Here is a 22,416-nt window from a genome sequence, read left to right on the forward strand (position 1 = left end):
AATCACTGCCTCTCAGCCTCCTGAAAATCCTATCGCCATCGACTTGAAGGCAGGACATTTTTACATTTGGAACGTTGTGGTCGCGCATGCGTTTTATATTTTCTTATTAGGTTCCCCTTCCAGTTTTTTAGGACGGGTTTGAAATTGGCACAGACGGGCATCCCCACCCCCGGTTTCTCCCCACAAATAACGACTTTGCTTTCTCTGCGTTTGCAAAAGAAGGCAGAGAAGGCTGGGGCTATTTCCGAACACCATATCCGCTGGAAACTTGCGGGGCGGATTCTGCCAGGGCGGGGCTGCCCGCTGGTAGCACCGGAAGATCTTGCGCCGGAGCCACGTGGCTGGGCGGCAAGGAGGCGGTGGTGGCGGCCAGTGGTGGTGCCGCCACCGCCACCTGCCCGAGAGCGGTTCCTGCTCCTGCGTTTTCGGAGGTTGTGGACGAGGAGCTGGGGCTCGGCTCCAGCATGGGATGGGTTCCGGAGCGGGGCCGCCTGGCTGCAGGGCTGCTGGTTAACTTGGCGGCGTCCATCTGCATCGTCTTCCTGAACAAGTGGCTGTACGTGCGAACGGGCTTTCCCAACCTGACCCTGACCCTGGTGCACTTCGCGGTCACCTGGCTGGGGCTGTACGTGTGCCAGGCGCTGGGCATCTTTGCCCCCAAGAGCCTGCGGCCCCGCCAGGTGCTGCCTCTGGCGGTCAGCTTCTGCGGCTTCGTGGTGTTCACCAACCTGTCCCTGCAGAACAACACGATCGGCACCTACCAGTTGGCCAAGGCCATGACCACGCCGGTCATCGTGCTCATCCAGAGCGGGGCTTACGGCAAGACTTTCCCTACCCGCATCAAGCTCACCCTGGTGAGAAGGAATGGGAAACAGAGCGACCCTGGAAGCCTTCCTCAAACAAGGGGAAAGAGTGACGAGCTGCTCTCGCCTGTACACGGGAACGTTTCCCTAAAACATCAGCTGCTGTCCACCCACCAAACAGAGCTGTGACTTCTAAAAAGAAACGTTCCCGAAAGTCTCTCAGGCTCTGACCTGAAAGCCTCTTTCCTCCTTGTGCCAATTTGTGAAGGCAGTTCGCTCTGCACAGGGGCAGAGGTGCTTTGTATTATTACCTCGTATGCCCTAAATAGGCCTGCTACTGAAAATGAGTGATGGTGCTGGAGCCGCAAACTAAGCCCAGCTCACACTTTCTGCTGTTTCTCCTTCACAGATTCGGATTACCGTTTTAAAATGCAGAGAAACGATGTTCTCTGAAAACAAGTGTGTTCTGAAATAAGTCTAGCCCTATTAAACAAGGAGTTGACTCCCCTCCCTTTCTCAAAACTGTACATTGCTCTTCTGAAGCTCATGGAGAAAAAGGGCAGCTCAGGTTGTGAAGTATAGGCGGTAGGAAAGGGGAGAAAGTTATGATGCACCTGTGCTTTGAAGAGCAATGCATTTCATTTAGGATCTCCAGACTGTGCTGTTAAGCCCCCAAATTTGAATCGATTGTTTCGGTTTTAGTCAATCTGTTGACTGGATTTGCATAAACTTGCATAAGTGTAGAAAGAATACCTCTGAAGCAAAGATTACACTTTGGTTTTAGATTAGGTATGTCTATATCATAGTAGATATCTTTGTGACCTGCATGCGATGCAATTGCCAAGGCAAAGTTGTGTGAATAGGTGGTTCAGTTAATCATCCTGTTCCGTGAGCTGTACCTTGTATCTGTGGAGTGCTCCTCTGCTGGGTTTTCTTGAACAAAATCTTGTTTTTCATGAAAGAGGTGCAAACTGCCCACAGTGTTTTGGATGGCAGATACATTGTTAGCTGTCACTACTTTCATTTCTCTTAACCGATAACATTGCTTATATGTGAATTTTATCGGTGGTGATCTTTTTCCTCTGCCAAATTATTATTGATGCACCATCTCTGGATGTGAACATAGAAGTTTGGGCTTTGAGAACTTTGAGACATTGGGGATAAGAAAAGTTTTGTTTTGTTGAGTTGTATTGACAGCGAATACGTAGAACATATAACATTCATTTCTCTCTCCCTGACAGATTCCTATTACTTTAGGTGTTTTCCTAAATTCCTATTACGACGTGAAATTTAACTTTCTTGGCATGGTATTTGCTTCTCTTGGTGTTCTAGTTACATCTCTTTACCAAGTGGTGAGTAAGAAATCACCTTTTATCGTATGCAATTTCAAATTCAAAATAATAATCATTTTGTTGTAATGCCTGTAAGTCTCCCACCTTTGTCCTATCTGTCTCTGTTGGTAGACCCTCTGGGAAGGGACTGTAATGCTAGTATATTCTTGCTGCACTTCACACTCTTAGCAACACTAAAATATGAAATAGTAGTAGTCAGCACCTGAAACTATTTGTCTGCAAGCAACAGGCAAATCTGGGTGTGGTGGTATTATATGATTACAGTCTTTATTTTGGGGTGAAAATGTGCACCCTTGTTTAGGAAGTATTCTCTTGACTGTTGTGCAGTGGCCTCCAAAGACACAAACCTGAAGTTATACTTCCTTCTTTTTATACTCATCCCAGAGATGGGCAGTATCCAACTCAACAGTTCCACTAGCACAAGCATTTTTGGCCGTGTAGTGCAACTTCCTTTTCCCTCCCCTAAATATGTTCTGGGAGTTCCCCCAACACTTCATTAGATTTAGGGGGGGTGCAAGGAGAGGGAGAAGTTCTGTTGCACACTCCAAAGTGCTTGCGCCAGCAGAACTGTTCAGTTGGATACCACCTGAAATATCTTATCTGCATGTTTAGGGTTGCCAGATTTGAGTGAAGGAGGGATCATGAAAGGTCTGAAATTTGATATGACAGAGTGGGAATGGGAGAGGGTTTGCTTGAATTTTGGTTGTGATTAATTTTTTTCAAAAAAGAAAGGTCATCTGAACTCTTATCCTATCCTGCTGCCAAACTTAGGGGTACTCCACTCCCTTGCACTCCCGAACACACAAAGAACAGACAAGCCTCTCCTTTCAATTAAATCCATCTCTCTCTCTCTCCCCCCCCCTTTGGATGCTTTCTCCTGGCTTCTGCGCCCCACTGGTACATGCCCCTCCTCAGCATTCCTAAGGTCCCTAATGATGAGGTGAGAGAGAAAAGAGTTTTCATGGCATACAAAAGGAGAGTAAGTTATCAAGAAAGATGGTAGGAACCTAGCTTCAATAGCCGTACATACAGGATCCCCATCTTCCATCCATCAAAAACTGAAACTTTCTTACCTGAAAGGCCTGACAAGATTTTGCAGCATTCAAGATGACAGCAGGAGAAAGAGTGATGAACCAGCTCAAGAGCAGTAGCCTCCAGTAACTACAGCAACAAGCCAGTGATGTCATAATCGCATAATAGGGAGTCTAGCTCAAGAGCAGTAATTTCTTTAGCAGAAGCTGGAATTACACACCAGTGATGTCATAATAACAGAATAGGGAGCATTTTCTGTCTTTCTAGTTTCCACACAAACATTAAAGTATATTGTAATGAAAACTATAGCGGCTACAGTGACAGTTCTTGTTCGTCTACTTATTGAACAAATAACTGATTCACAAATACTATACGGTATTCTTATTCTGAAACTGTGATCCTAAAATGGGAACAGTTAAGATCAGAGCAGCCATTCAAAAGCTTTGTACACACATTTCATAACTGAAAAACTACTAATTTTGGCTAGCTCTTTACATCACTCCTAATAGTAAACTTGGACAGGTGAGCACTGATGGTTATGGAGCCCACACTGGGATGCTGAAAAACAAGAGGGAGGGATCAGCATGTACAGAGGAGCTCCAAGATTTGTTGCAGAACACAACATGCTTTTTAAAAGGGGGGGCAGCCCAGTGAGTGAGCATTGTATCAGCCACTACACTGTTTATAGCTGATGGAAACACATTTTAATTACCCAACCCACTCTTATAGCAATGCTATAAGAGCAATGCTATATATACACCGCCCAGAGAGCCTTCGGGCTTAGGGCGGTATATAAATTAAACTAACTAACTAAATAAAAATAAATAATGCTGCTACCAGGGACTCTGCTGTATTCCCTGGGCCAGTGCTATAAACAACCAGGTTCACAGACAAGCCTCACTCCCGTGTATCTCTGCCCCTTTAAAAAAAACACATATCTGTGGGCTGCTCCCTTAACCTGCTATTGTTTCTCTGAGGTAAACTCTGCTGCCACCATTGATACTGTCTCAAAACCTTTGCTTATGTTCAGTCAACATTTATGCCCTTTTGGATAGCTGACCAAGAACCAGGTGTGTTTGAAAGATAATTACAGTTGGATGTCATAGGTTATTAAGGTATTTTTCTTGATTTAGTGGGTAGGAGCAAAGCAACATGAGCTACAGGTGAACTCCATGCAGTTGCTGTACTATCAAGCCCCAATGTCTTGTGGCATGCTGTTGTGTGTCGTTCCCTTCTTTGAACCAGTATTTGGCGAAGGTGGAATATTCGGTCCCTGGACACTTTCTGCAGCGGTAAGCCGTGTGTGTGTTTTCAAAAAACCTGTTAAATTTGGGCATTCACACTTAAGTAGCATCATCAAAAATGAAATGTTATAGTAATTGTGGTATACAAAGTGGAAAATCCTTGGCTAAATAGAACTTCTTGAACAACTGCTTCAAATATAGGGGGTTGGAAAGAACCCAAGCTTGGAGGTTACATTCTGAACTAAATAAGTGAATCCAGACATTTATTTTTTGCCCACTGGCTTAAACAGCTGCCAAGTACTAGGAATCATGGGGCCATTTATGTAGGCCCAACTAGTTATGGATTGTAACTTGCCTTATTTATTGAACTGAGATTGATTAGTCCAAATAAGTGGCGGCTATGGAGTTCTTTGCTCATCACACTTCTTCAGGGATTGGTTCTGAAGGAACATGATGTAGCATTGTTCCTGAAACTAAACAGGTCTGGGTCTGGTCAGTGTCTTGATGAGAATCCTATGTCTTTATTGTGAATTAATGTTTTTAACCCTTTTTTAAAGTTGTGGGTTTTTTGTTTTTTTAAAATGTTTTAACGCTGTTTTGTTTTAATGTATTTTAAGATCTGTTTTTATGATGTTTTAAAGTGTTTTTAGTGCTTTGTTTGCCACCCTGGCCTCCTGCTGGGCGGAAGGGCGGGATACAAATTAAATAAGAAATAAATAATAAATTATGATTATTTAGAAAACTTGTATCCTGCCTTTTGACTGAATGATCCTCAAGGCAGATTACAGTAGATTGTAGTAGACACAAACCCCAAACCCACACAACCCAGCTTCCCTTAGTCCCTAGCTGATGGATGGGGCATAGCTTGGAAAAGTTACTTTTTTTGAACTACAACTCCCATCAGCCCAATCCAATGGCTATGCTGGCTGGGGCTGATGGGAGTTGTAGTTTTAAAAAGTAACTTTTCCAAGCTCTGATTTTGGGGCCAGAGTGTGCTTCCCTTCAGCCCTTTGGTACCAGGGCATCCAGCAGTTGAAGTGGAGAGCTCTCTATAGCAGCTCCTTCCCTGGTCCACGGATAAACCCAGGCTGCTCCCTTCTTGGCTGTTATAATCTCCCTGGGAGGTGAGAGGTGTAGCTTCCTCATGGCTCTTGGTCTCCTGACCTGTGGCAGAGGCCAGCATATACTTTCCTTCAGCTCTGCAGTTTGGGAGTAACTCAAAGAAAGGTGGCATATAAATGTGATAAATAAGTACAGGCCATTCTCACAACTTTGCACCTCAAACATAAATGTCTTTATGTCATACAACTGTTTGACTCCATCATGGGTTGTTTTATACTAGGGCTTCTGAAAATCTGCCATGCAGTGCAGTCCTAACTCCCAGATGCACCAGCTGGGAGCGGTTAGGATGTGCCTTGTCTCCCTACCCCTTGAGGTGGCCATAAGCCAACGTAAATGACTTCCTCCAGAGTATTTGCTCACACTGACGAAGAGAAAGTCCTGCTGGCGTATTTCAAGCAGGCAAAAGTTATGCCAGTTCAAAGGGTACAAAAAAGGGGTATGTCAAGGGTGGTGAATGGGTGTGTTGGGGGGGACAGAGGAATAAATAAAGTTACACTGCATCCTAACCAGAGTTTGGAAAAGTATACTGAGAGCTAACTTCTGAGTAAACATGCCGCTGCATGCTGCCCCCTAGTAATAAGGCTTCTAAGTTGATGGTGCTTAACCCCTTCCTGGGAGCAACTATTTCAGAGAGAAAAAACTCACAAAGTGCAAACGTTTTAATAAAATATTAAATCCTCTATTTGAAATTATTATTATTTATTATATTTGGGTGGTTGCCCATCCATAAACTGCTCTAGGCAGCTTTCAAACTAAAAACAATTGTACAGTACTTAAAAATACCAAAATTAAAAAAAAATCAGTAACACCACCAAGCATCACCCTTTCCCCAGCAGTGACAGAATAAAACAGTGGAAGTGCCCAAGGCAGCTAACATCAGCATTTAAAAAAACAATCAGGGCTGCTTTGACATTGCACTTTATTTTGCTATTCTGACGATTTCTTACCTGGTAATTTGCATGTTATATTTGACTTTTCACACAACGTACAAGCTGGTTCCAGAATTCTAGTGGAATATAGTGCAAGTTTAGCATTAATTTTCATAATAAATAATACCAGAAATAATCCATTTGCAAGACTGGGAACCCAGAAGATTGCAGGAGTTTTGTGCTAGCTGCAGCCGCTCACAACAGGCATCCCAGCATGCAGCGCATTCCTGCTGTTCAGGTGTGCGGGTTTCCCCCCCCCGATGAAAATTGTACTAGTATTCCAGCAAAGGTACTGGTAGCAGCAGCATTTCCCACACACACCCCTGTGTCTATACAACTGACATTACAACTAACATAATTTAAAAGTCAAAGGGAGAGGGCTTGCATGACAATGGGACAAAATCTTAGACCTCCTACACAGTGGGGAACAGTGCATGTGTATAATGTGTGAGGGATGTAAACAAGATGTACATTGCAGCTGCGTGAAAGACCATTGCACGAAATGCCGGTATATCGGCTGAAAAAGCTACTGTTCCTTAATGCAACAGGTACTGCAGCGTGAAAGGAATTTTAGAAATTGGGACAGAAGCGCTATCTTTTTAATCCATTAAACTAACACAATCAGCCCCATGTGTGAAAGCAGCCCAGGTTAAAAACAAAACATAAAACATTGCCAGGGGAAGCAGTAGATGAAATCAGTAACAGGGACAGGCAACTGGGCTTAATACATTCTAACACCAGACAAGCTATAAGCTAGAATAAAAAAGATCTTCAGCCTGCATCAAAATGCTATCACTTCAGGAGCAAGATGAATCTCCTGAGGCAGGGAGTTCCACAGGCTAAGTGCTACACCAGAGAAAGCCTTTTTGCAGGTTCCAGAGGATTCCCCAAGAATCTTCCAAATAACATCAATCAGCACAACATTTGTGCTTACAAAGTAAGCTGCCCATTATGTTCATGTGCAATTATTGGGAAAGCAAAAATGGCACTGTAGCTTCTGACCAAACCGCAGCACTCAAACTAGACTGAGGGGAGTGGTCAAAGAGAATCCATGCCTCCTTTAGCAGCTGTTCATGCCACTTTAAGGAGGAACACTGTGTGCTCTGCAAACCAGTATGACATTTTGTTTAGAAGCCATATTTGATTATTTGATTGTTAGCTTGTTTCATTTTGCTATACAGTACTGTAGCTGTTCAGCATTGTTAACGTATTGATGCCAGAGTGCTGATTTCCCCCCCCTGTTACTAATCCACAGTTTATGGTGCTGCTCTCTGGAATAATAGCCTTTATGGTGAACTTGTCAATTTACTGGATCATTGGGAATACTTCACCAGTCACGTATCCTTTTTTAAAAAAATCATATGTCTTGCTTTCCATTAGAAAAAAAGAGCCATTTCTTTAGTATTCACACTGCTAACTTTAATAAAGTAAAGACAGTGGGATGTGAAGCAACTAATAATTAACATGTTTTGTCCTGATTACAAGACTGCAAAAACACAGTGGCTAGGATCCAAAGATCCTGTATCAATCAGAGGGTGGGGGAGGATGTCACTAACTCTCCCCTCCCCAGTCTGCACCCCTCACTGGTCACAAAAGCTGCTATGGGGAATCATCCAACCCACAAACCGTATGAAGCTGCCTTATACCAGATTAGACCACTGGCCCATCTAAGCCTACTCTGACTGGTGTCACTCTCCAGTGTTGCAGACAAGGGTCTTCCGCAACTCTGCTGCTTGAGATAATTGGAGACAGAAGTAGTCGGCACAGTGGGGCAGTCCCATTTATAGGGAAGAACCAGCCCCTTGCATTGGGCCCAGAAAGCAGTTGCTTTGAATTCTGCTAGCACAATTTTGTAGTGTTCAAATGCTTGGATGTATTTTATGTCATTTCCTAGTACAGGAACACCCCGCTATATGGACCTTTACTTTACGGACACTCGCGAGTACAGACATATTTACAGTAGCACCATTCCCGTTTACGTACGCTTGCTTCGCAAGAACGGACACTTAACGGCATGACGCCACCGCCCGATCAGTTTCCAACTACAAACTTTTTCTTAAAATAAGGCCTACTGTGTTTATTTTAGTTATAAATGCGTTATTTACATCAGTTATGCCTGTATATGACGATTGCAGTGCAGTATATTCATCGATAAGTGAAAAAAGGTAGCGCTTCACTTTAAGTACATTTTTGGTTTATGTACTCGCTCTGGACCCATTGCGTACATTAATGCGGGGTATTCCTGTAATTGAATGATAATTAAATTTCAGTTTGTTGATAAAAGTTATATGAAATGCATATTGTTATATAAAGCATGAAAAGCGTATATTATAGTAGCTGAGATGTAGCTGGCAGCCAAACATGTGGGTTGCGAGAGTGATGGGGACAGTCTAGGTAGCAAGCATGGGCTACAACTTTGTGCACAGTTAGACTGCTTATTAATCCCATTGACTGCAGTAGGATTTAAACAGCCAGACTTTGCACAGGATTGCATCTTTGGTGTATAAATAAGTGATACATGAACTCAGCATGTTTAACACATTTAACAATATTTGGTAAATATATGCTCCTTAACAGAAATGTGTAGCTACAATATGTTTGGACACTTCAAATTCTGTATCACCCTCATGGGAGGCTACCTCTTATTTAAGGACCCTTTGTCAATTAATCAAGGCCTTGGGATTACGTGTACATTGTTTGGCATTTTAGCTTATACTCACTTCAAACTGAGTGAGCAAGAAGGGAGCAAGAGCAAGCTTGTTCAGCGTCCATAGTATTGATATGGATGGCAACTGAGTCTTTTGAATATGCACTGATTTAAAACAAGCAAAATGAAGAAATATATGTCTCCTGTTACTGTTTATTAAGGTACCGTCATTCTGTTTTTTAAAATTATTTTTGAGAAACATCAGTTTCTTTTTTTTAAAAAAAATCAGGCCCTACATAAACTCAACTTCTACAATATTGTTTTTTTCTATTACATGTAAATTATTTCTATATTAATTATAGTGGCAATTCCAAGAGAACTCTCCTATTTTATACCAAATGGACTCATCAAGGTAGATGTGACATTAATTGCCAAAGGCGTTCATTCTGTCCTTTTGATTATGTCAGTATTACCATTGCTAGAAATGAGACTACTGATATTGTAAAGTCAAATGAACATCGTATCTTGTTCTGGTAAAGAATGGGAAATCAATTTTCACTTTTTGTTTGTGTTTTTCTTTTCTTTTTTTAACAAACTTTGGAATGAAATCTTGAGTTCAATATAAGCATGCATGAATATATTTTTCCCTATTTTTAACAATCCAATAGAAAGTACTTATTTCAGAAAACTAGTTTCTTCATTCACTGTTAAGCAAAATTCTGGTATTCCAGACCTATTAAGACTTTTAGAACAATCCGATCCTTTGCAGCGTGATCAGATTTCTAACTTCACAAAATATTTTGTAACTGGCTGCTGGGCAGGCTGCTGTAATTTGAAGTACTTTTCTTCATGCCCTACTTCAGGACCCAAAATAGCTTATACAAGAGGGCAGATTCTTTAATGTACAATTTAGACCAATCTGGATGTAGCATTTCCTGTCTCTCAGATGGGTTTGTGTACATCCTCCAGATTTTTGTGTAACAAACACACACACATCAGCATCAAACATCATTAAGAGTTATATCTGTGCTAGTGTTAACAACAGCTAATGCCAAGCAGTGTTTGGTCAATAACCAAATTTTTAATCAGCTTCAGTTCTTGGTTTAAAATGCTGGTTAAGATAAACTCAGGGTAATGTTAATGTTTGTGTTGACAGTGCATAACTATAATTAAGCTGTGAGGGACTTGCTTTTGAGTGGGGAAGGCTGCTGGGAAGGCACATGTGATCCCACAGACCGATCCCATGACATAAAAGATTCAATGTCTGCGTCAGCCCCTTATAATGGGACTACACAGGGTTGAACAGGAATGTGGGAATGCTTCAAGAAGACTGCAGACTGTGCCTTAATTGAAAAATCAATACATCAAATTTCTGTAAAATTTTAAAGTAAGGTGGTAGAGTTTTTAAGGAGGAAAAAATGTAGCTTTTTGGGGAAGAAAATAAAACATCCACAGCAATTAGTTGCTATCTAAACCAAACTATATTTATTGTTTATTGGCTGACTGTGATAGCACGTTGGCCCCAGCACAATTATAGAGAAGACAAAATTGGAAGAAACTGGACACATGGATTCTACCAGGAAGTGTGATTTTTTGGTGGGGGGTTGGCTGGTTTAAATGTGAAGGATGGGTCCAGACCTGCAATTATAACTTTAAAAATCTGAGGGGCGTGGCTAGGCCGCTACCAAAATGGCTGCTTAATTCTTCCTCAGCAATTTTCCTTGCTGATTTCACACTAAAAGTAGATGATTGTCCAACTTTATCTTGTTTTGTGAGTAGCATCAGTCAGGGGATGTAGGGGAGACTGCATGCACTGTAATTCTCGTTCTTCAGGCTCCCAGTCTCATAGGTTTAGAGCGCTGTAACTTTTGAGAGCTTGAGGGAAAGTGAAACTGACATGCTTAAAATGACAACTAGCAAAGCAAAGGTGGGAAAAGCTGTCAAAGGCCTCTGTAGAGCTCTCTCTTGCTGATTTAGCTGCACAGATGCAGCAAATGCAAATCACCCTCACAGAAAGTTGGCAAGCTGCCCTAAAACCTTTTGAACAGTAGTTTAAAGAACTAACTGCCACAGTTGCAGATGTTGCTACAACCGCAGATAAAGCTCTAGAGCTGGGTTTGAAGCAAAAGACTAGAACAGACAAGCTAGCAGATCAAGGGCTTGACCTCCAGATCAAACGGGACAATCATCAAGATGAAGTCACAGGCAGAATCTGCAAATACGTGGGGTACAGGAAGATGCTGAAAAAGGAGATACGATTGCCTTATTGTTGAATTATTTGCACAACTACACTTAGCAGAGCCTATAATAGAAGCTGACACTGAAAGAGCGCATTGCACATTGTGACACAAGCCCCCAAATGATGTTCCCCCTTGGGACATTGTTGTACAGTTTGATACTATTTGCAAACGAGAGTCAATATACACTGCACTTCACACGCTTAAGCATATCTCCCATGCAAATTCCAAACCGCGATCTTTCAAAATGTTTGCCCTGAAACCCTATTGCGTCATAAAAAATTCAAGCCATTCACTGAGATCTTTCAGAAAGCTAATGTTGCTTACCGCTGAGGCTACCCTTTCAAGCTCATGGTTTAATAGGGATTTTGACTGTATGCAGCTTCAACGATAGGGCAAGCATCTGTGCTCTTGCGTGAGGTGAGGCTTGAGCTTCTGAATTTGCCTCCTGAATCTCCACATGATAGAAGTACCCCATCACTATCTACCAAATGGTCAAAGAAAAATTAATGTGGTGCTTCCAAATCTACAGCTCCCAATTCCCCTGCTGATCCTGTTGACAACTCCCTTTCTGAGCCAGACTGAATATTCTGCTGGACAACTTCTGCCTTTTTCATGTAATTGTCCACTTGAGGAATGTTGTGCTGATCATTCTTGAATTTTTATGTTTTGCCACTCTCCTGTTGTAAAGGTCGAAACATAGGAATCATGGAGTATGTCTCCAGATTGTAAGGCTTCTGTGTGTGAAGTCTTCCCCACGTTATGGGTTGACTCAGTGTTCAGATGGTTTATGGTTTAGTTTGTACTACAAAGTTTGTTGTCACTTTCAACACACTCTACCTTCACATAGTCTTTCCATCACCATCATACCTGTCTCACACCATTTTAACTTTGTCTTATGCCTGGGATAAAGCTTTTCTCAATTAACGTAAATGACCTGGGGACCCCTGTTAAGGGAGCTAGAATTGGGACCCTATTACAGAAAGCAGATCCAGACATTCTCCAACAAACTTGAAGGTTGATGGATTGGCGACTATTATGCAGCCTGTGCATCGTCTAAATCAAGAGGTGTTGCCATTACTATGGCATCCAGGTGTCTTTTTCAAGTAACTGACTCACTCTTAGACCCTAAAGGCCAGTAGTTTTTTCTTTATGGCTGTAATGGAGAATCAAAAATGACACTGGCATCTATCTACTGTCCTAATATTCAAAAATCTATTTTCCTGCAAGATGGCTTGAGTCATCTAGAAATGTTTGCTGAAGGTGACATCATAGTTTTGTTGTTGTTACATGCCTTCAAGTCGATTATGACTTATGGCGACCCTATGAACTAGTGACCTCCAATAGCATCTGTCATGAACCACCCTGTTCAGATCTTGTAAGTTCAGGTCTATGTCTTCCTTTATGGAATCAATCCATCTCTTGTTTGGCCTTCCTCTTTTTCTACTCCCTTCTGTTTTTCCCAGCATTATTGTCTTTTCTAGTGAATCATGTCTTCTCATGATGTGTCCAAAGTATGATAACCTCTCACATTCCATGTTCCTATTGTGTGCATCGTAGTAGGGTGCGACTTTAATGAAGTGCTCCATTATGGCAAAGATAGGAATGGGATAAACCACTCTACTGCTAGCTCTAACTTAGCCTTTTCCCATACTGTTGAGAAATTAGCCCCGGTTGATACCTGGAGGGAACATCTATGAGAACGAAATTATTCATTTTACTCTTCAGGGCATAAAGTGTATTCCTGCATTGATATGTTCCTCTTCTCTAGAGCAGTAACACCTGCTGTTACTGAGGTGGATATTGGTCCTATCTTCATCACCAACCATGCCCTGCTCTCATTAGTGCTGGATCTGGGACATTGTGGTCCCTGCACTGTTGCCTGGCAACTTAATATGTCCCTTTTCCATAAAAGAGAAGTAGTTGACAAACTTAAAACTTCTCTTATTGAATACTTTAAACTCAGTGTTTCTCCTGAACTCTCCCAGGCAACAGTGAGGGACACAGTGAAGTAGGTGATGAGGGGCTTATGTATTAAAGAAGTATCAATACTGAAAAAGCAAAGAGAAATTATGAGGTCTACCTTTATGGAGGAGATCTCCACTCTTGAACTAACTCACAAATGTAAGGATGGTTCTAAACTTTAACATAAGCCGATTGCTAAGCATGCAGAATTATAAGCGTATGACAAAGATGGTATATAAAAATCACTTTTATACACGAAACAAAAATACTTTGAATTTGGGAACAAATATTCCAAATTGCTAGCTAATGCTGTGCATAAGCGAAGGTTGAGAAATATCTATTGTGTCTTCTCTAGATGGCAAGAAATGCTATACTACAACTAATATTAGCTCAGCCTTTGCCAACTTTTACACTAAACTATACTCTGCAAAGGAATCAGCCATTGCTACCTTTTTGGCTGACATGCACATTCCTCCATTAAGCCCAGACCATAAAGAATATCTGAACAGCCCATTCTTTCTGAAGAAATAGTCGCTGCTATTAAGTGTCTTAAAAACCTGGTCTTGATTATTTTATAGCTGAGTTTTATAATTTTTTTAGTAAAATCCTCCCTCATTTGCAAGCACTAATGAATAGAGTCATGAAAGGGGACAGGATTCCAGAGACTTGGAGATAGGTTAGGCTGGTGGTAATCCCTAAACCCCATAAAGACCCGTGTTCTCTAGAATCCTATCACCCCATAGCTCTCCTGAACCAGGCTGCTAAATTATTAACCTCAGTAATGGCACAGAGTTTGAATGTCTTCATTTCTAAATGCTGTATATCAAAACTGACCAGACAGGATTTATAATGACAGGATTTATACCAACTCTCAGAGGCCGTAAGAAGAGTTCTTAATGTAGTTCTTAGCTCCCAAATAGGTATTCCTCTCACTTTGCTTTCTCTTGATGCTTTTAAAGCTTTTGACCTCCTTGAATGGGTTTTTTTTTGCTACTTTTATTGACTAAATTAAATTTTGGCTCTTATTTCCTTAATGTTATACAGCAATTTTACTCTGAATCCCAAGCAACAAATTGTATTGATGGCTATGACTCCCTCTTTATTAATTTATTAAGGGGCACCAAACAGGGATGTCCCCTATCCCCCATTTTACTTGCTATTGCAATTGAAGTCTTTGCTGATAAACTTAGAGCAGATCCGGATGTTTAAGATCTTACCATTAATGGCCGTGAACATCTTACTAACTTTTTTGCTGATGAGGTCCTCCTTTAACCCAATGTGCTCTCTCCCACTTGCAGCTCCACCTGGCTGACTTTAAAGAGGCAGCAGGACTGGAGATTATTTAAGGAAAATCAGAACTTTTCTGTATTGATCTTCTTCCATTAACTCAGACTCAATTGTGAGATGCTTTTGATCTTCCTTTAATCTTTAATGGCGTCCAATATTTGGGTGTTACTATTACTAGAGACATAAGGCAACTAAAACGATGTAACTTTAATCCCTTATTCAAAGTGATAAAACTGATATTAATTCTTGGAAGAATCTGCCCTTTTCATGGCTGGGTAGAGTGGCTGCTGTGAAAATGGCCATTCTGCTTAAATTTATATTTTTCTTCCAAACTCTCCCTATTTTCCTACCCAATGGGGTGCTACAGAAATGGCAGCTAGCTGGATTCTTTTTGTAATAATGGCAAAGGATCATGTTTGAGTAGAGTAATTCTGTCACCTAGATAAGTATAAACAATTTAATGGGTGGGAGCAGAGGGGACTGCTGACAATGCAAAATTTATTTGACGGGAAAACCCTTGCAAACCTCACAGATGGAAAAACTCCTCTCTGGTCTGGGGATCAATTGGTATTGAATATTACAAGTTTCTACTTTTGCAAATGCAGTATATAAAAGCTAAGGCCCACCTAACTCTTTGACAACTTTTGAAGCTCTATGTAAACTGGGCTTCTCCAATCAGAAAGGTTTTATCTCTACAATTCACCACCTTTTACTAGATTTTAAATATGGCAAATAGAATTTTGCTTGCGCTGCCTGGAATAAGGACCTGGGAATGGAGATTTCAGAGGAGGACTGGGACAGTATTTGGGTAGGCCCTCAGTTTAGTGCTACTTCAGCTCTCATGAAAGAAAATGCCCTGAAGGTAGTACACAGATGGCATCTCACTCCAGTCAAGCTTAACCATTTTAATCATTCCCTCTTGCCTCCCTGCTGGACAGGATGCTTAATTCATGGCTCTCTCTTTCACTTACGATGGGAATGTAATAAAGTTGAGCAAGGCTGGTGTGATGTATTTGATATTGTTAGCAAAATTCTTAAGCCTAAAATTAACCCAGATGTGGCTCTGGTGCTTCTGTCTGCCACAAGTTATTTGGAAATCTCTAAAACCAGCCTCAGGATATGGTCTGAAGGCACATGAGGCCAGGTCTGGTCAGTGCCTGGATGGGAGACTGCCTGGGAACCATATGTAAGACTCCCTTGGGTTTCTATCATGAAAAGAAAGGTGGGGTATAAATGAAATAAATAAAATACATAATAAATAAAACACAGATGTCTCTCTTAGCCAGACTTTTGCTTACAGCACAGCTTGAAATAGCTAAAAATTGGAAGGGAGCTGACCACTTATCATTTAAGAACTGGTTTAGTAGGCTTTGGCAACTTGTCTTGAATGAAAAACTTGCCCAAGAATGTAGGATCACATGGGGGGGGGAAGGGAGATAACTACCGATGAATGTACTCCGATCTCATACCCCTTTATGCTTTTGAAGATTAAGCTGATGCGAGAGCACCATCTTATTTCTGGGATGTTTACCTTGCCTTTTGACTTTAAAAAAGAGGGAGAGTGGGGGAGGTTTTCTCCCCTTTTTCTTCTTTGCCCCCCCCTCATTTTCATGAAGCATTTTTGTCATTAAGACTCACTTTCCTTTGTACAGAGTGACATGTTTGTCGTTTGTTGGTTTCTGCTTTTATTGTTGTACGTATTGAACAGTGAAAATAATTTACAATTTTTTTAAAAAAAATAGCCATGTTAAGAAATAATATAGTTTCTAACAGTAACTTGTATTCTTCAAAATGGCAGCAGAGCTGTTCATTTATTTAGGAACACTGTTAATGCTGCAATAAAATATTATGTAACACTTTTTTGAAAAATCATATCCATTTATGTCTCAAAGGGGTTTTGTAGACTTACTTTGTATAGGCTGGCAGTCTGCTGCTGCTTACGTAGAAGAAGCCTCAAGGGTTGCTGCGTGCCGTTGTTTTACTGTTACAAGTAGATGTTAGTTCTGATAGAAGGCTAAAGCTGCAAGGCTAGATATAAAGCTAGAAGATTGCGACTTCCAAAAAAAAAATTGCTTTGGAAGAGTACATAGCTTTTTCTCAGAAGCTACAAAGTTCATTTGACAAGACATTAAAATATTATTTGCTTGTTTTTTTAAAAACAAACACAACTTATGTTCAAAATCACACCATGTATTGCCTGTATTGTGTTTTATTTTTGTCCATGTAGTTTTAGGGAATTGTGATATGAGCGAGAATAACTGAATTCTGCAGCTCCTGTGAAATCATCGGTATACTGAACTCTCCTGATGTCTCTTCACAACTATGATCCATGTCTCAGATTGGAAAGGCTTTCAGTGATTTGAGAAGCACAATGTAGAAAAAGCAATCTCACAGAAGTGATTTCTGCAACATGGCCAGTGCTGATTATTCAGTTCTCGGACGTTTTGATTGTGTTCATAGCCAAATCGCTTCAGTAACCGAATTTTATACTATTTTTGTGGATTTTTATCAGTATTTTGATAGCCATACCATTTCATCTCATATTGTTTCTTAGATACTGTAAAAATTAAGAATGATTTAAATACTTTCTTAGTTATCTGTAATTATTAAAATTAGAATGCAGAAAAATGCATTCAGAACAGCATGATCCTCAAGTCATATTTTTCCAGTGTAGGCACTGATAAAGCAATTTGCACTAATTTTGTGCTGTGCACAAGCTTTTTAAAAATATAAATAAATCACAAGTATCTGTTTAGTTAAAAACAAAAGACTAATTCAGATGCCTGCATCAAGACACAAAGTAGCCTCTACCAGTGTGGATTAAAGAGGTATAAAGTTCCTGCAAGACAATTCTGTATCTGAAAAGGTAACCTAAAATGGTAAATCTCCCCATCTCAACCAGCTGTAACATGGTTTGCAGTTGTAAGATATTGCTGTAAATACAGTGCACAGTAAGAATGTACAGGATACAAACAGAATGGTACAAATGGCTGTCTGCACTGGAGTTGGTTTTCTCAGTGGCAAAAAAAAATGTAAATGGAATGCACAAGCTATTTAAGAATATGCCACCCAAATATGCACATCTTGTAGTAAGTAGAATGAAGAGGGGTTTTATTGAAAGTCTTGTGTGTTTGCTTATTTTGAATAAAATAGTTCTTAATTATTAGCCTTGCCTATGGACTGTCTCTGAAGCAGTACAATTTGTCGTGTGTGCAGGCTAGAAAAGATTTCAGTTACTTAAGAGCTTCCAGGGGTATGATGGTGTTGGTGTGTTCATTTAAGAGAAAGGTATTGTTAATGAGCTAAGCAGAAGGCATGTCAAACAAATCCTCATCGTGACCATCTTCCATCTGGAAACCTATGTCCTCACTGTGGGAGGCTGTGTGGATCCAGAACTGGCCTCCACAGTCACTTACGGACCCACCGTTAAAAGACCTTATCTTGGAAGACAATCTTACTCGGCCACGAGTGATCGCCAATGAATGACCCCTACAGTACAAAACTAATGCTACACACACTTCCATAATTATATGTCTGACATTCATCTATATATTGCACATCTAATATTACAGTTTTGATCTGTTTTTCTTTCATAATCATAGGACAAGAAGCAGTTGTTAGTCATATGATCACTTTGCCATAAACAGTTATATATGTATATAAAGTATAGGTTTGTTCCAAAGTATCCTCCATTCTGTGTCATCAATTACTTCATTTCAGTCTACTTCCCACTGTTTTTTGAGACCTGACTGTCCAATTTATCAAATGGCAGCAGCATGGTATATAACTTGGAGACAGTCTTTCTGTCCATGGAAGCCAAAATGATGCTGTCAAAGGCTGAGGGATGTGTGAATGCTTGATCCTTAATCTTAGCCCTAGAGAGGAAATCATGTAACCGACACCACTGTATCCAGCTCATCGAGCAATTTCCCAAAGCTGTGTGAACCTCCCTTTCAAAAATCAACCTGTCATTAATATAGAAGTCACAGAGACAAAAGAATCCCTTTGCCCTCCGCTCCCACCAGGGCATTAATCTGTATTTAGTATAAAAATCTGAATGGCAGTAGAAGGGAGTTAATGAAGAAGACACTTTGAGGTGTCTGGATCTGAAGCCAGAAGGAAAGGATCTATTGTTTTTCAGTGTTGGCTGATTATTTGAAATCTCAAAAGTAGACTGCAGCTCTTTCTTAAAATGAGGAGCATATAATTCCCTGGTCTTAGCATTAAACAAATATAGCCTACATTAAAATATTTGCAGAATTTAAGTGGAATTGTGATAAAAAGGGGACAGGCACCTTTAATAGTTGGGTAGAATAGGGCATTTCAGCAGGTTGTCATGCAACCTATATCTGCTGCTGAAATTCCCTTTGTTGTTGTTGTTATGTGCCTCCAAGTCGACTGCGACTTATGGCGACCCTATGAATCGGTGACCTCCAAGAGCATCTGTCATGAACCACCCTGTTCAGATCTTGTAAGTTCAGGTCTGTGGCTTCCTTTATGGAATTGATCCATCTCTTGTTTGGCCTTCCTCTTTTTCTACTCCCTTCTGTTTTTCCCAGCATTATTGTCTTTTCTAGGGAATTTCCCTTACATTTCTCTAATCTTTTGGAACAGGGCTCTTGTTCTACCCTTTTTGTTGTCCTCTTCTATTTCTATACAGTAACTACTGTAATAGTTCTTTGTCCCTACATACTAGTCGCTGTATTGTTGCATTTAGGGTTCTGACTGTGTTTCTATCTCCTTTTGCTTTTGCCTTCCTTCTCCCTTTAACCATTTTAAGAGTTTAATCTCATTGATATTGCTCGCTCAGACCTTGTGTTGTAGCTCCTGATTGCTCTTGGTACATCACTTCTCACTATTAAAGCACTATTAAATGTGCAAGAGCACTGTAGCCAGCATGGATTTTTCACATTCCGCAGTGTTAAATTGAAAATACCCCATGCCATTCTGATGCTTCCCATAAGCTCATTTCAAAACAAAACGTATAGTCCTGAACTCAGAAACGCTTGCTTAATAACCCTCTCAATTTTCATGGCGATACACAAAACAGGCAGAAAGAATAAAGAGTTCAAAGTCTAAAGAGAGAGAAAAAACCCAGACCCCTTTTGGACTTTTTTCTGTCAGAGTTCTCATAATCTGTTGAAATTAATTAAAAACCAGCCATGTTCACAGAGTACCTGTAATCCTGTTACTGACCTTGCCCCATACTCTGACCTTCATCTTCTGCAGTTTAAAAGTTTAAAAAATGCCTGGCTGAAAGAAATTTTGCATTGAACTGAATGATAAGGCCGGGCATGCTCAGTAAGAACCAACTGTCAGTGTTCTAAAAGCCAGACTCACAGCTGCTTGGCTTGCCTAATCAGGGGGCCACACCCACACCAGACCTTTATGTCACTTTAGACAGTCATGGCTTCCCCCAAAGAATCCTGGGAAGTGTAGTTTGTGAAGGATGCTGAGAGAAGACTCCTATTCCCCTGAGAGAGCTTCAGTGGCCAGAGTGGTTTAACAGTCAGCCACTCTGATTGAAGGTCTGTGAGGGGAACAGGGCATCTCCTAGCAACTCTCAGATCCCTTCACTAACTACACTTCCCAGGATTCTTTGAGAGAAGCCATGACTGTCGAAAGTGAAATAAAGGCCAGGTGTGGATGTGGTCAGGGACAGCTTTGGTTTAAATTTGGGTGGGAGGCTACATGTGCCTGCTGTAGATTAAAAAGGTGGGGGAAATGCTGAAAAGCAATGATACTGTTCACAATGTTTTCCTTTTGGAAAGGAAAGGGGCTTCCCCTCTGCCCAGTGCCCACCCACCCAACCTCCTACCCTTCCCCTCCCCGCCCCTCCCCCAGGTCAGTGTTGGACTATGACCTGGCAGACCAGGGTTCGAATCCCTACACAGCCATGAGGCTCACTGGGTGACCTTGGGCCAGTCACTGCCTCTCTGGAAGGCAATGGTAAAACTACCTCTGAATACAGTTTACCATGAAAACCCTATTCATAGGGTCGCCATAAATTGGGATCAACTTGAAGGCAGTCCATTTCCATATTCAAACATGATTGCACAGAAATAAATCCCACTGAACTCAGAAAGTATGCAATTGATCAAACCCACCCTCCCTTCTCCCTCCTATCCCCTCCCTCTTGCTCCTCCCCTCCCCCTGATCAGTTTTACCTATCTTAAGCATGATTGCATGGGAGTAAATACCACTGAACTCAATAAGCATGCAAATGATCAAACCTGCCCTCCCCTGCCCCTCCAATCCTCTCCTCCCTGCCCCTCCTTCCGGTCCCCTCTCCCCTCCCTTTCTCCTTCTCTCTCCTCTCCCCTCCCCCTGCTCCTCCCCCATGGTCAGTTTTACCTATCCTAATCATGATTACATAGGAGTAAATCCCATTGAACTCAATAAGCATGCAAATGATCAGACCTGGCTTCCTTCTCCTTCCCCTCTCCTCTCCCTTCCTCCTCCCCTACCCTCTTCCATCTTCTTCCTTCCCTGCCCACTCCAGCCATCCCTCTCTCCCCCCAGTCAGTTTTACCTATCCTAAGCATGATTGCACGGGAGTAAATCCCACTGAACTCAATAAGCATGCAAATAATCAAACCTGTCCTCCTCCTGCCTTCTCCCATCTCCTTCCTCCCCTCCCCACACTTCCTCCCCTCTCCATCTCCTGTGGCCAGTTTCACCTATCCTAAGCATGATTGCAGGGGAATAAATCCCACTGAACTCAATAAGCATGCAAATGATAAATCCATTCTTAGCAAGCTTGCACAGGATCCCATTTCTTACCTCGTGGATTAAAAAGCAGAGAAATTCACTAATAGGCAAAAAAAACTTGTGGTTTAAGAATGTACCTATAGCCCACAGATATTTCTATCAAACTGTTAAAAACAGGGAAATTGGGCATCTATAGCGAATGTACCAGGGGAGCAGGAGACCTGACCTCCTTTCTGAGATATTGTACTGCCGAACAAATTTGTCAAAATGCAAACACAATTTGGGTTGGTCTTTCACAGTCCAGTCCACTTGCTGTGTAGCTTGGAAGAATTTGGTAACATGTGCCTCTGAGCATATGGTGAGTGGTGGCAACACCTGACATCTCCAAAAGATGGAGAATTACATGTTACCAAACACATGTCTCAGAGTCAGGTCTCGTGTTCCCCTGGTGCATTCACTATAGCTGCCCAATTTCCCTGCTTTTTAAAGTTTGATAGAAATCTCTGTTGGCTATAGGTACGTTCTTAAACCACAAGGTTTTTTGCCTGTTAGTGAATACTGCTTTAAATACATGATTGAAGATTACCTTTTTTCCTAAAAACAAGAAGTACTGTTTCTTAAACAGTCAGCCCTCTCACTCTTTTTGTAGCTGATAGACACCAATGCTAGAATGCCGAGAAGATATAAATCTATTTAAATGTTTTCAGTTTAATCAACTAAAATTTGGTGAACAGCCATACTAATAATCCATAATAAACAGCCTACTTCATGAATTTGATATAAAGTATACTGTGGTAACAAATATATACTGTATTTTTGATTATTGTCAGAGTCCCAATTAATTAGTCCAATTTTAATTTCTGGAATGATGTCATTTTAAAGTTATAAAATAATTATCTAAGAGTGTTTCCATAGGAGAGAAATGAACGTTGCTGTGAAGACTCTTTTTCTGTCAGCTTTAGGTCAGGGAACCCTTCCGCCCTTAAAAATACTGGCGATAAATGGGGAAACAAACATTTTTTTAAAAACACATTCAAACAGACACCATGTACTTTTGGTGTGCTCTTGGACTTTGAGTTTTACATTT

The 22,416-nt window shown here is 41.1% G+C and overlaps 1 protein-coding gene across 3 annotated transcripts; it reads left to right on the forward strand.

Moving 5' to 3' along the window:
- Positions 1-46: 46 nt before the first annotated feature.
- On the forward strand, positions 47-18,199 carry LOC133390177 (solute carrier family 35 member E3-like). Of its 3 annotated transcripts, XR_009764330.1 has the most exons (6): positions 48-854; positions 2,045-2,155; positions 4,321-4,479; positions 7,738-7,820; positions 9,070-9,350; positions 16,846-18,196. XR_009764330.1 is itself a non-coding variant. In XM_061638198.1 (5 exons), the coding sequence occupies exons 1-5, from the start codon at positions 465-467 to the stop codon at positions 9,254-9,256; spliced, it is 930 nt and encodes a 309-aa protein (XP_061494182.1). In that variant the 5' UTR covers positions 48-464; the 3' UTR covers positions 9,257-16,839. The 3 variants fall into 3 exon arrangements, 2 of the variants coding, with proteins under 2 accessions (XP_061494183.1, XP_061494182.1); XM_061638198.1 differs by lacking the exon at positions 16,846-18,196 and having other exon boundaries at positions 9,070-16,839; XM_061638199.1 differs by lacking the exons at positions 7,738-7,820; positions 9,070-9,350 and having other exon boundaries at positions 47-854; positions 16,846-18,199.
- Positions 18,200-22,416: the final 4,217 nt, after the last annotated feature.

Source organism: Rhineura floridana, chromosome 8 (genome assembly GCF_030035675.1).
Source record: "Rhineura floridana isolate rRhiFlo1 chromosome 8, rRhiFlo1.hap2, whole genome shotgun sequence".
NCBI lineage: Eukaryota > Metazoa > Chordata > Lepidosauria > Squamata > Rhineuridae > Rhineura > Rhineura floridana.

Excerpts from the sequence above, each read along its gene's own strand:
- LOC133390177 (XM_061638198.1), top strand. The coding sequence starts at position 465 with ATGGGATGGGTTCCGGAGCGGGGCCGCCTGGCTGCAGGGCTGCTGGTT. Across the intron at positions 2,156-4,320 it reads TTACATCTCTTTACCAAGTG|TGGGTAGGAGCAAAGCAACA; the intron begins GTGAGTAAGAAA and ends TTCTTGATTTAG. Across the intron at positions 4,480-7,737 it reads CCTGGACACTTTCTGCAGCG|TTTATGGTGCTGCTCTCTGG; the intron begins GTAAGCCGTGTG and ends ACTAATCCACAG.